Here is a 15,017-nt window from a genome sequence, read left to right as displayed (position 1 = left end):
GCACAAGTTTTGATTGGTCAATTCAACATCCCATATGTGCTACATGACTGCAGACTGTTTACTGTCTCATCTAAACGAAGCCTGAAGGCAATTCTGCTGCACAATGGTAACATGTATGCCTCCGTGCCGGTTGGTCATTCTGTGCATCTGAAAGAAAAACATGACAACATGAAGGTTCTTCTTACTACCATTTATTTTGAGGATCGCAACTGGATGGTGTGTGGTGATCTTAAAGTTTGGGTATGCTGCTAGGACTACAATCAGGATGTACCAAATTCCCTTGTTGCACCCGTGAATGAGACGGTTGAGCTCTTGACAAACATTGGGAGCAAACACAATAGCCCAAAAGATTGGAACTGGTTCAAGGGAACATAAATATCTAGTGTGACCCTCTAGTGGAAAGAGACAGAATACTTTTGCCACCTCTTCACATAAAACGGGGCACAATGAAGCAGTTTGTCAAGGCATTACCTGAGTGGGAAAACTGTTTCAGATATCTGTGTTACAAGTTCCCAACATATCAGATGCTAAGTTGAAAGAGGGCATGTACACTGGACCCAATATTCAGAAACTAATGTTAGATGAAGATTTCTTCATTCAGTGAATGCCATGAAGTGAAGATCCTGGACTATCTTAAAGTTTGTGGTTCAGAACTTCGTGGGAAATAATCACAGTCCAGAGTATGTCAGCATAGTTGAGATATGTTGACATAATTCAAAATGCAGGGATGCCCAATGAGTTTAAAGTTACATTTTTTTAAATTTGTACCTTGATTTTTTTCATCCAAACCAGACTCTGTTAATGAAGAACAGGGTGAAATATTCCCTCAGGATATCAAGGACATGAAACGACGAAACCAGGGAATCTGGAATGTTCGGATAATGGGCGACTACTGCTGGATGTTTCACCTTGAGGATATGGATTTGCCCCATAACAGAACAAGCAGGGGCCATGCCATGGCAACTAAGAAAGCAGGGAATAAATGAGGATAGCGTTTTGTACCACATTCTCTGTATGCATCAGTTCACTGTGTACATATTTTAGTATGTTCTTGTTTTAAACTTGTATTCTACTTCAGCATGATTCGTCTGCACAGGCACCAACTCCATGGGGCCTGAGCCCCTTCAAAAGTTCATTTGGGGGTTTATTAGTTATATTATGCTTTGTAAAATCACAAAATTATGTTGGAATTTTCTATTTTCCTTGTTTGACAATAGTTACCTTTTAAAATACGTTCAGTAATGAGTTAAAACAAATAATTATTACTGTAGTAAGCAGGTTAACTGAAAACGAGTGGTGTGAATCATGATAGTGTTATGGTGCTGCGGGCACACTTAGAATTTGTCACGGTGTGCGAACCTTCAGGTAAAGTCTTGTGCCCGCAGGCCAGCACTGCGGCCATGGCAACATCAAAAGGACTGGAGCAGAAGCGCCTGGAACCCTCCACCTCACGTTGCCTTGACACTTCGAGACATTACGATGCCGTGGGTATATAAAGCCCACCCTGCTGTTGCAGTCATTCAGTGTGGATAGTTTCTTTCAGTATATGCTGCAGAAGTCTTTAGTGTTCCGACTTTTAGTGTCCAGTGGACTGTTTTATGTGATGATATTTTATTCATTTACTTTAGTCTCTTAGTGTATAATGAATTAAGTTTGCAATGGATAAATTTGTTGCCAAAAAGGTGCACTTGGGAGTAGATGATACTGCAAGACAAACTCCAACAATTATTGTGTAGTCAATTGCTTTGTCGTCTTCAGCTGAGAGCCATTCATAGCTGAAACCTGGACAATCTGGTAAGGGAAGATTATTTCAGAAGTCTTGGTTGATCAAATTTACTTGGCTAGAATATGAAGCATCTACCAAAAAGAGAGGTAGATGCTAAAAACCTATTACAATTTTCTTCAATAAAAGAAAATGCATTTATTTCCGTTGGGTTTTCTAACTGGAAAAAAGCTTTGGAGAAATTCCGTCTTGATGAAAATACGTTTACGCATAAGGAAGGTGTTCTGAAACTAAATTCTATCACTAACCGAAGTGTGGCCTCCCAATTGAATGAACAGTCAGATAGTGATATGAAAAAAGGACATTTAGCTCTTGACACAATTTTTACTACCGTGCAATTTATATGCTGACAAGGACTAGCAATTAGACGGCACAAAGATGTAAACTCAAATTTTTTTCAGTTGTTGGAACTCTGAAAGAGTGACATATCTGGTTTTAAAGATGGGTTATGGCATTTGGGGTATAAGTGGACATCACACGATATTCAAAACAAGATCATTGATCTACTAGGAAAGTCTGTGTTGAGAAAGGTATTGGCTTCAGTCAAGGAGACTGAACACTTTTCTATTATGGCTGACGAAACAAGTGATTCTTCGATTCATGAACAAGTGTCATTTTTTATTCGTACTGTCGATGATTCCTTAATCATCAACGAAGATTTTATTGACTTATACAAGATGCCCAACACTGAATCACAAACTCCGTATAGTATTTTAAAAGATGGTTTTGCTCATCTTGATTTGTCAAGGGATAAGCTAAGAGGACAATGCTATGATGGTGCCTCAAATATATATACAAACAAAAGCACGTTACATGCACTGCACTGCTCACAGTTTAGATTTGGCAGTTGTAGACAGCCTCTGCCATCTTATGTCTATGAGGGATATTATGGCTTTAGCAACAGACTTAATAAACACCGTAAGGGAATCAAAGAAAAGGATGGGTCTTTTCAGAAGCATACGCTGTGAGAGCGCCAATGACCAAGCTGGTCTACGACCTCGTTGCCCAACTCGATTGACTATGCGAGCTTCTAGTATCCTGAGAATATTGAAAAACTTTCAAGAACTTCTAGGGTTTTTTGAAACATTTGCTGCAGAGGACAAAACAGAGGCACGTTACAAATGTACAGGCTACCTTGAGTCAATGTTACAATTCAAGACTTATTTCTTTTTACATCTTTATTGCCATGCACTGAACCCAGTAGAGAATGTCAATGAAAAAATTCAATGCCCTCATCTAAGTGTTGCTGATATGGAAAAAATATGTGAGGGCTTGATTTGTATATTGAATAGAAGGCATGACAGTTTTGTACACTTTTGAGAATTGTGCTTAAAAGAAAAACCTTCACAAGTTGATGATCCTTCACTTCCTCGGAATCAAAGTATACCAAAGGAATATGAAAACAATGAAGCCAACTCACTGCACACTTTCAAAACCCCAAAAGCATACTACAAAGCTATTTAAATAGAAATTTGTGAAATGGTGTAATCTTGCATTGCTGAGTGGTTTGCTTCAACTGGACTCACACAGGTCATTGCAGTTAAACAAGAGTGCTTGCTTTTAGTAAACAGAGGTGAAACAAATTTGGAAAAATCAACTGAGTTTTTCAAAAATGACCTAGATATTGAGAGACTGCACTACACTTGACTATGCTAGCCAATATCGCTAACAAAAAACAACTGGTCTTAAAAAACATGCGTGATGTAAGAAAGTACATTACACAAGAGCCTGCAGTTGGAGAAATGTTATGTGAAGTAGTGAAGTGCATTAAGCTTCTCCAAGTAGTTCCAGTCATAACAGTAACAGCAGAATGGTCATTTAGTGCCTTTAGATGTCTGAAGTCATATCTCCAATCAACAATGGGACAGAAGCGATTCAACAGCTTCATATTCAGTATTCCAGTCAGACGGTCGACATTTGCACCTTTCTAAAGACACTCTAGCCCTAATAATGGCATTTAGAGCAATCTTAAAACTCTTTATAAAATAGTTAATTAAATACATGCATAATGTTAAATTTTTAGTTTCGAAATATTAGTGCTAGTTTAGTACTGTATTACTATAGTATTGTATTAGTTATTTTCAAATACTTAAATATTTTTCGGGAGTAAAACCCAATAAAAATGTAAATGTCATGTGACTAGGGCCTACCGTAGAGTAGACCATTCACCGGGTGCAAGTCTTTCGATTTGAACGCCACTTCGGCAACTTGCGCGCCGATGGGGATGAAATGATGATGATTAGGACAACACAACAGGCAGTCCCTGAGCACAGAAAATCTCCAACCCAGCTGCGAATCAAACCCAGGCCCTTAGGATTGACATTCTGTCGCACTGACCACTTAGCTACTGGGGGCGGACATAAGGCCAAATTAAAACCCGCTATTTACATACTTTTTGACTGAACATATTAACTTTATTAACTGTATAAAAGCATTAACTTTGAGACACTGTTTTTATTTAATGAACCCTGAGCCTTATTCAAAGTGCTATTACTGTGCGGCAGCAATATTTTATGTTTTATTCTTCTAATGATAGTTTAGGTTTTATTTAAATATAATTTCAGTCTTTTCAGAGCTATATATTCACTGCTCTGTAATAGTCTATAAGCATGATTATTACTGTAAATTAAATTAGCTCTTTATGAAAATACCATTCGTGTTTATGTTTTGTTTCTTCTTTAAGATCCAAAAAATTTGTCAGGCTTGTTGAATTTTCTGGAGTGTCGAGTTATCGAGAGTCCAATTTTCAGGGTTCTAATGTTGATCATATGACTCTAAAATGCTTAAAATAACTAAACACTCACTATTTTTCATCTAAAATTCAGAAAGTTTCCTGAGGCAAGACCCCCAGTATGGGCACCCCCAATATTTTTTATAAGTCAGCACCCCTCTTCGTGTGCCATATATGTATGTGATAGCAAATTGACTAAGTATATGACTGGTGGCACAGCAGTGGGTGATACAATGGTTTGAGTATAATTTTTGAATCTAGACGTCAGAAATACATAAAGATTTGTAAAAAATGTTTTTTCACTGTTACATTGTGAGTATTTATTGCATATTAATTACATCTTCTGTGTTTTTTGTATTACCTCGTATTTCCTTAGCAAACTTCTTGCATTCTATATCCATGTTTTCAACATCAATCTTCCTCCAGGGGGTGGTCTTCCAATCATCAATGCATGTCTGGACTATATGCACATAATCCCACAGTTGCTACAATCCAAAGAAGAAACAATTGTTACTGAAATCAAAAATCTCTTACTATCAAAAACGTATTACACGAATATATAAAACTACAAGATGGTACAGCAAGAGCTCAAGATGGCATAGCCAGGTAGTTTGTTTGTCCTCATATCATTGTTTTTGTGCCAGATAGTTTGTTTCTCCTCATATCATTGTTTTTGTGCCAGATAGTTGTTTCTCCTCATATCATTGTTTTTGTATCACCCAAAATTTTCATTTTTTAAATTTATGATATAATTATATGATACAGTTATACACAAGTCCCTTCAGAGAAACTTTTAACAATTTGACAAAAAATATATTTTTATTTTGGTACAGTAAGAGCTCAAGATGCTATGACCAGGTAGTTATTTCTCCTCGTATCACTGTTTTTGTATCACCCAGATTTTCATTTTTTACAGTTTACAATATAATTATACATACAGTTATAAACAAGTCCCTTCAGAGAAACTTTTAACAATTTCACAAGAAAAATATTTTTATTTTGCTCCAGCTACCAAATTGCACAATTGTTAGTGTACCTTTAGCATGCGCAACTCCTTTCTGCACTGTCTGACATGCTTGAATTCAGGTACATTAACCTCAAATAAGGAAGCGGAGTCTTGGATAGCTTGCATGTCCTCTTCAAATTTATTAATTTCTAAATGTGTTTTATCCACCAAGTCATATGGATCCTTACAGTCATACCTGCATCAAATGAACAGAACATACAGAATCATCACTTTTTATGCACAGTTTTTAAGAATACAGATATTTTTCTCATAGATCATTATTCACACAAATCAAAAATGAGATCAGTCAAATATGTCTTAAGTACCATAATGGCGATCCTAGGCAGTTTTTGTAAGGTCAGTTTAAACCTTCTTTCATTTTGTGTTTAATAATTATGGTAACAACATGGTGTATAAACTTTTTTTTTACAATTCTTCGTTTGTTATTATTAATCATAACAATGACAACACTTGATTCCACCATATTTTAGTCAGTCTTTAAATCAGCAGCCCTTGCTCCAATAAGTAAAAGAAAAACAGAAGCAGGAGATCACATATAAAGAGACAGATGGTGCAACATGTAGAAAGACAATGAATAGCATAGAATGGTACAGAATGGCATTGATTATAAATGACAATATGCTGTCAGCTAAAACTTAGACTGAAACTTGTCTTATAGCTTTGTTTTGAGTGAAGGCATCAACACGAGACCTATGAAAGACTTCTTCAGACCACTGAAATGAGAAAATTCCACAGCAAACTGTTTTGATTTTAAAGTGACTTAAAGTGAATTAATTCAAAGCTGCATTACTTAAGTACATACCACAACATTATGAGCAAAATGCAGTCTCACAAAATGGTACTTAATTCACCACTATTCTTGTAAATGTTGAGCATCTCTATAAAGTCTAGATCTTCTTATATTTTCACATTTTCTGTAATGTGGAAAAGTACAGTAATATATAAGATTTTAGCGAAGATGAGGATGTGTGCAACTCTTTAAATTTTCAGTCTGTGAAGGTGTGTGCACTGATAGTGAGCACTTGCTCATGAAAGGCAAAGGTCTCAAATTTAAGTCTGGGTCCAGGACATGGTTTTAATGATTCAATTTTAGCTAGCACAATAGATTAAAACACTGGTAATATAGGGATTTTCCACCTCGTTTCCAACTTAGACTAATACCAAAATGTGTACAGATTACTTTTGAGATGGCAAATCTTCAGTAATATATTTTGGAGGCTGATGTGTTTTCATTTTATTTCATCTAATACAAACTGCAATCTTGACTCTTTGACGGATTTTAATGAAATGATATTTGTATTAGAATATACTAACATTTATTTTTAATAAACTGCTAATAATACCTGAGGAAACGGTATTTGCGGAAACGATCACGGTACTGCAACTGCTGATTGTCAAAGGTCTGGATTCGACTTCTTATGCAGCACACTTCAATTGCTTGCAGTGGAGCCACCTGTTGTTTTACTTGTGTAGCTATCTTCTTTGTATTATTCCATTGCTCTGGTAATTCCTAAATGAACGTTTATGTATCAGTGATATTGTATCATTGATTACTGTACTGAATGTGTTGTAAATATATAGCATTGTAACATTCAATTCATTCAGCCAAGTACACAGTTAGTTTCACTACATTTACTGGTATTGTTTGAAACAGAACACATATTTAAATTTAGGAATGGCAACTAGAGGAAGTCTTCATAATGCTGAAAGGACAGTTTGATTTCATTTTTCTTTATTAGCTACGTATTTTGTCATAATTACTATCATTACAATTTAAAGAATGGAAAGTCCAGGATTGGATAACAAGAACATGGAAAAAATAGGTTGCTAGTCTCCACAACAAGGAAATACTGAGTCACAGACAGACACAACGAAAAAGAATGCTACAAATATTTCAGCTTTTGGGCAACTTCCTCTACAGAAGCAGAAAACACACACATTCGCATAACAGCAACTCACACACATATTGCCATTTTCTCCAGAAAATAAGGCTTGACTGTGACTGCATGTGATGTGAACTGGAATGTGGTTAGGGTGGGTAGTGAGGTTAAGGAAGAGGAATTGTGTTGAGAGGAGGAGGGATAGCAGTGTAAGGTGGGAGAAGATGCTAGTGCTGCCTCGGGGAGTATGCAGAGACATGTTTGAGGCAAAATAGTGGGCTGCTGTGGGCAACATCGAGAAGCTATTCCATGTGATGAGGGGCAGATGGAGGAGGGAAAAGAGCTGAGGAGAGAAACAGATAATAGAGAAAGGTGTACTGGCAGCACAGAAGGTGTGTGTGAGGCTGAAATGGGAGCAGGGAAGTGGTTAGGGAGATGGAGGACAGGGTATAGTGAAAACTGACACCAGGGCAGCTGATTTTGGTGGGAACAATTCAGTTGGTACAGGCATTATATTTGACAGCATGTTCTTCAACTGGGTGGTTCAGCTGCCTCTCACCATTATTCATATGGACAGACTGCTTGCTACCTGTCACGCCAAAGCAGAACGTGGCACAGTCATTGCACCTAAGTTCACATGGCTGCCTTCACAGGAGATGCCTGTGACAGGATGGGAGTAGATGGTCATCAGGGGATGTATGGAGCAGGTCTTGCATCTGGGTCTATTGCAGGGATATGAGCCATGAGAGAAAGGGTTGAGAACAGGGGTAGAGTAGGAACAGACAACAATATTGCATGGGTTTGGTGGGTGGTGGAGTACCACTGTTGGAAATGTGGAGAATATGTTGGGGAAGGTATTTCTCATTCCAGGGCATGATGACAGTGAGTTGTAATCCTGGAGGAGAACCTGATTAGTTGCTCCAGTCCTGGATTAAACTGAGTCACAAGAGGAGTGCTCCTTTGTTGTCAGACAGAGGGTATGTGGGGAATGATAGATGAGTTTTGAGATAAGATCCATTTTTTACAAGGCTTAGAGGGTAATTACAGTCTGTGAAGGCCTCAGTGATACCCTCTGCATTTCTGGGAGGGATTGCTCATCACTACAGATAGAATGATCAAGACTGTTAAAGATTAATCACTTGGTGGCATCTAGCAACGCCATCTTTGGTTAAGTATTGGAATTCATCACAAAACTAAGGAAGTATACATTCAAATAAAGAGTCCATGATTTGAACCACTGCCCTTTCAGTGGTATCACTGCATAAGTTTGCCCAGTTGCAGACATAAATCACTGAGATATTAATGTCAGTGATGTGAAACAATGAAAATCATAACCAGAATGATGATATTTAAGTCAAGTCAGAATCTGCTACATCAATCACAGCCTCACCATTTTTCACTTTTCCCTGTTCACAGAATGCTTATGATCCATAACGGACATGGTACTCAGAGTGAGAAAGACAACCAGTTCCGAAGCAAGAGATGATTCATGAATTACTTTGAATACTTTGCACTTCTTCTGTGTCTACAACTAATGATGAGTCTTGGCCTCTTCAGCTATCTCCTTTCATTTATCCCTGTCCCTTGCTAGCATTTTCCAATTTCTGTAGCCTGTCTTCTAAAGGCCTTCTATGACTCTGTCCTCCCATCTAATCTTCAGTCTGCCACATCCTCTCTGTCCACCTCTCTTTTCTTGTAAAGTCTTTTTTGGTATTTCCATATAATTCATCTGTGCCCACCTCAGCCTAGATGACTTCACAATTTTTCTAACAGGCTGATCTTTGTAGATGACGTACTACTCGCGGTTGTATCTCCTCCTCCATCTTCGTCTTTCACAAACTGGGCCAATGATTCTCCTGAGGATCCTTCTCACAAATGTATCCAGTGATTCAGCATCCTTTGGTGTCAGAGCCCAGGTTTCAGAAGTGTATGTACACATTGGTCTGATCAGTGTTTTACAGATTGTTAGTTTTGTGGTTCTAGTCAGGAGCCTTAAGATAGAAGCTATGTTGTGGTGAAATAAGCTTTATTGGTTGCCATTAGTCTCTGCTTTGTTTCATAGCAGGTATAATTTAAGACTGATACAATTGAACCTAAGTAATTGATATGATCAATACTTATAAAGGTGTTATTCCGGCTGGCAAGTCCTGCCTGTGGCTCTCCCAGCAGGTAGGTATTTTGTTTTCTGCTCATTGATATTTAGTCCTATATTCCTGCCAGCCTGTTCAAGAGCTGTGAGAGTTCTAGCTACTATGTCGATATCATCCACACAGGCCAGTATCTGCACAGATTTATGAAGATTGTTCCCCTATTCAAGAGATTTGCTTCTCTCATCACCTTCTCTAAGGTGGCATTGAATAAGAATCTTACTATCCAGAACGATATTTTCACTCTGCAGTGGAGTGTGCGATGATATGAAACTACCAGGCAGATTAAAACTGTGTGCCGGACCGAGACTCGAACTTGGGACCGAGTTCGAGTCTCGGTCCGGCACACAGTTTTAATCTGCCAGGAAGTTTCAATGTTACTGTCCTTACCATTCTGACCCCATATGCCTTTGTTTTTTCCAGAATTTGTCTAAGGGTAAATATCTAATTGATATTTAACTTATCAAGGACAAATCCACACTGCAACAGCCCCATTTCCCTCTGTATTATTGGAAGGAGTCAGTTGTACAGTATGTTAGAGAGGATTCTGTATCCTAGATTAAGCACTGTGATCCCTTTATAGTTACCCCATTTCATCTTGTCTCCTTTCTTATATGCAGAGCATATAATTCTGTCTTTCCATGATTGAGGCATTTCCTCTTCTTCCCATATTAGGTTAACCACTTTCAGGATGTTGCTTTCCAATTCAGAGCCTCCTTGCTTGAAAAATGCTGCTGGAATGCTGTCCTTTCCTGTCGCCTTGTTGATCTTCAATTTCCTCGTTGCATTCTCACCTTTTCTAAATTAGGTGGCTCCACTCTGTTATTTGGGTCCTCTTCCTCCTGTATTTCTGTTGAGTTCCATGGTATAACTGGTATTGGATTAAGGACTTTATCATAGTAGCGGCTCTACTTCATGCTTATAATTTTGCCCTTCTCATATTTTATTAAACTTGTTCTGCCTATACAAGGTTTCCATGTCCTATTCACCTCTCCATGAAATTTCCTTGCCTCTATGAAATTTCCTTCTCAGAAGCTCCATTTCTTCAATATTTGGCTTTATCCACTCCCTATTTTTCCATTTCTGGGTCTTTTTTTTTTAAATTCTCTGTTTCTCTTTACATCCTTCCATTATCCTCCTGATATACTTTGGTTGTAACGTCATTGTGTATGTTTCATTTTTTTCATTTGTTATTGTTTCACATCCAGTCTGCTCTCTGCACTACAATGTTACAAATTACACATTTTGATGATAATTTTCATCTTATCCAAACACTGTCACATTCCCCTCAAAGAAACATCTCACAAAGAGTAAAACCATTAAAGATTGACTGCTTTGTATAAAGGGTGATTTTTACAGCTGCAGAAATTTTTCCTAATAAAAGACTTAGTAACCTCTCATGTCAACAGATGTTCTCCAGCAGACTGCCTGTTTCTACTTTTCCTACTGACTAGCGCACCAACAATAATGGTATCACATGAACTATTACATCTAAGAATGTAACACAGAGCACCACAATGGGCAGGGGCTGCGACATTATATTGGCATCATTACCTGCAAGAGCACATTGACCTCTTCAGGTAAGTCCTGATCATATTGCTTTAGTAAATCAATAGTTTGCTGTAACGGTTCAAACATCTCGTCAGTATCAGCCTGACGCTCCTTGACATTCATTAGGTAGCCCATAACACTGACAAGTCGCTCATAGTCACCCTCCTCAACAGGTTGCAGCAATCCTTCATCTGCTTGGTGTATAAAGTCTGCAAGGTCGGATAAGCTGAAAAAAAGTTTCAGTCAGCCATGACACACTATAAACCGTGTGAAATACTAATAACAATACTAATAATAATGAATGATATGGTAAATTATTCATGAATGACGTATGAGCATTCACAATATCCCACAGCAGGACAAGTTTAATGATGAGTGGGACTTGTAGCAGTGATTAATTGTGAGGGCTCTATTCAGCAACTATACCCAATTTTTTAAACATACAGGGTGTCTCTCGTAAAAGTTATCAGACACATTTTCTTTGGTGTTTCAGTACATATTTGCAGTTCTGCTTTTGCACTGTGCAGCTGGAATCAGCCAAAACAAATACTGCTTGTAATGTCTTTCATGCGATGCTTAGTGTCAACAGAAAGTGTTGGTTTGTTTCCTGTTACGAACAAAATTATTTTTAAAGCAGTTTTTTTTTTTTTTTTTTTTTTGGAATACAGTGATCAATAGATCATTATATTTTGATGCGACGTAGCAACTCTGTCCTACAAAGAAATTTTGTCTGCTTTAGGTGCCTATTTCAAGGAATCAGTTAATGTAGTTGCAAAACGGTATACGTTCTTTCGTACAAAATGTACGGCCGGTCAAACTAATCGGGAGTGGGTTGCAACTTTGCAAGGCCTTACAAGGGATTGTGCTTTTGAGTGTGAATGTGGACTCCCTTATTCAGATACTATGGTACGTGATGCAATTGCACAGAACATTTCTGATGTTCGTATACGGGAGCAAATTTTGAAACTCGTCAATCCCTCCCTTCAACAAGTGATAGACATATTGGATAGGCAAGACACACTTGACTTTGCTCAGGAATCATTTGAAACTTCGCCAGCTGTGTGTCACATTAACCGCCCCGCCGGGCGAGCTGCATGGAACTGTAAACAGCCCTCGCGCATGTCCGCGCAGCCACGTGTCCCGCACCAGCATGCAAATGCAGTGCTAAAGTCCTGCCCGCGGTGTGCTACTAGACATTCGCGTGAGAATTGCCCGTCCTGCCAGGCTATTTGCTTTTTCTGTGATAAAAAAGGACATGTTCAGAGTGTTTGCCAGAAAAAGCTCAGAACGGACACACACAACCATTCCAGGCCCTTTGCTTCGCACCGGAATCGAACCAAGAATACTCAGGCTCGTGAACCTTCGCCCATGGACATTCATGTAGTTAATTCCACTCCGCCCACTGCCACTCTCTCTAACAGTGACGGTGTTCGTCCCACAAAAAGTGTGCGTCGACGTCGCCGGAAATCACGTCAATTAGCAAGTGATTCTGTACCAGTGTCTGTTCAAATTGCACAAAACAGTCGCTCTCGTCGTCAGCAGGACAATAAACTTTTTGTAGACTTGGACATTAATGGCAACGTGATCCCATTCCAGCTCGATACCGGAGCTGCAGTTTCATTGATCAATAAAGACACGTACAAACAACTGGGCACACCTCCGTTGCATGCCGCAAATGTTAAGTTACATAGTTATTCCGAACAGCATATCCCTGTGTTAGGACAGTGCAGCCTTCTTGCAACATACAAGGGACAAACAAAACTTGTGTCATTTTACGTTCTTCGTTCTTCTTCTGCAGTGAACTTGTTTGGTTTAGATTTATTTCAGTTGTTTAACTTGTCTATCGTAAATCAGGTCCTATCAGTGAACCAGACTGTGCCTTCAGCCAGTGTTTCTCGTCTATGTGAAGAACTTCCAGACATTTTTGCCCCGGGCCTTGGTTGCGCTAAGAACTATGACGCACATTTGGAACTGAAAGTAAACGCGCAACCGAAATTTTTCAGAGTGCGCAATGTTCCCCATGCATTGCATGATGAGGTCGCAAGAACATTACACAATTTAGAATCACAAGGTGTGATTGAACGTGAGCAGGCTTCTCTCCGGGCATCACCCTTAGTAGTATTGCCAAAACCTTCCGGCAAATTGAGACTTTGCGTGGACTTCAAGGCAACAGTGAATCCACAACTAGTGATTGCCACTTTTCCTTTACCCCGCCCGGAAGATCTTTTTGACAAACTGTGCCCAGTTAAATATTTTTCTAAGTTGGACCTAGCAGATGCGTACTTGCAAATACCGGTGGACGAAGAATCCCAGCGTGTATTGGTGGTTAACAAGCATCTTGGTTTGTATCGATTCAAAAGACTGCCATTCGGGTGTGCATCCGCCCCTGCATTGTTCCAGCAATATTTACAAACTGTTTGTGCGTCGGTCCCTACTGCAGCAAACTATCTGGACGATATTGTGATCTCCAGAAAGACAGAAGAAGAACATTTAGCCAATCTCAGAACATTATTTCAGGTCTTGCGACAAAATGGTCTTCGCTTGCGGAAGGACAAATGTGTGTTTTTTGCTCGTGACTTACCATATTTGGGACATGTAATCAATGCCCAAAGCATACATCTGCGTCCAGAGCACCTTTGTGCCATACAAGACTTGCCTTCGCCGCAGAATTTGAAGCAGCTACAGAGTCTGCTGGGAAAAATTAACTATTATCATTACCATATCCCACATGCCTCTTCCATTTCGGCTCCGCTTCATCGCTTATGCCGTAAAGGTGTTCCGTTCATCTGGACGACAGAATGCGAACGCGCCTTTCGCCAGTTGAAATCGGCGTTGCTTTCTAATACTTGCCTTACGCCATTCGATCCCCAGAAATCCCTTTTGTTGATGGTAGATGCATCGGATTTCGGGATCGGAGCTGTGCTTGCGCACAAAGATGGTTCGCATGATCGCCCTATTGCCTTTGCGTCCAAATTGCTCTCGTCAGCGCAACGAAATTATTCACAGATCGAGAAAGAAGCTTTGGCTCTCGTATTTGGTGTTACAAAGTTTCATGATTTCTTGTATGGTCGTCACTTTACCATCATCACAGACCACAAACCTTTGACATCGCTTTTTCATCCGCACAAGCCTGTACCTCCACGTACAGCGCAGAAATTCATTCGCTGGTCTCTTTTTCTCTCGCAGTACCGCTGCGATATCTTGTATCGGTCCACTGCTAAGCACGGAAACGCCGATGCGTTGTCCCGTTTGCCTGTTGCTGAGGATAGAGCATTCGATTCTTCCGAACTTGCTTGCATGTTCATTGATTCGGAAACCGATGACGTGGTTGAATCGTTTCCAATTGATTTTCGTCGTGTAGCTACAGCCACAGCTGCTGACCCTGTCCTTGCTACCGTTTTGCGTTTTGTTGCCACGCAATGGCCCTTGTCAAAGTCACGGATCGAGGATCCGTGGGTTCGCCGATTTTTGCACACAAGGAGAGACTTTTTGTTCGACGTGGTGTTTTGCTGTTGCGTTCTGATAATGATCAGTCCAGAGTCGTGGTCCCACGTTCGTTACAGTCCTCTGTCTTATGGCTTCTCCACCAAGGACATTGGGGTATAGTGCGAACGAAACAACTTGCTCATCAGCACTGTACTTGGTTCGGAATCGATGCTGCGATTGCGAATATGTGCTCTTCTTGTATTGCGTGTGCCGAACAACAATCCGCACCACTGCGGAAATTCTTTGCATGGCCGAAAGCCACTTCCCTTGGCAACGCGTACACACCAATTTTGCTGGTCCATTCTGGAATGCTCGATGGTTCGTTGTGGTCGATTCTTTCAGTAATTTTCCTTTTGTTGTCCGGATGTCTTCCACGACGTCATCTGCCACCATCCAAGCGTTATCTGCTATC

At 39.6% G+C, this 15,017-nt stretch overlaps 1 protein-coding gene across 1 annotated transcript in view; it reads right to left on the bottom strand.

Annotated features, from left to right (window-relative positions):
- LOC124787768 (dynein beta chain, ciliary-like) overlaps window positions 1-15,017 on the bottom strand; it is an 834,683-nt gene that overhangs the window by 500,785 nt on the left and 318,881 nt on the right. The window contains exons 22-25 of the mRNA XM_047254657.1: window positions 11,123-11,345; window positions 6,885-7,051; window positions 5,551-5,716; window positions 4,876-4,999 (exon numbers count right to left, since the gene is read on the bottom strand). Coding sequence (XP_047110613.1) covers window positions 4,876-4,999; window positions 5,551-5,716; window positions 6,885-7,051; window positions 11,123-11,345 — 680 coding nt within the window. The remainder of the gene's footprint in view (window positions 1-4,875; window positions 5,000-5,550; window positions 5,717-6,884; window positions 7,052-11,122; window positions 11,346-15,017) is intronic.

Source organism: Schistocerca piceifrons, chromosome 3 (genome assembly GCF_021461385.2).
Source record: "Schistocerca piceifrons isolate TAMUIC-IGC-003096 chromosome 3, iqSchPice1.1, whole genome shotgun sequence".
Lineage (NCBI taxonomy): Eukaryota > Metazoa > Arthropoda > Insecta > Orthoptera > Acrididae > Schistocerca > Schistocerca piceifrons.
This window is presented reverse-complemented; position numbering and strand designations above follow the sequence as displayed.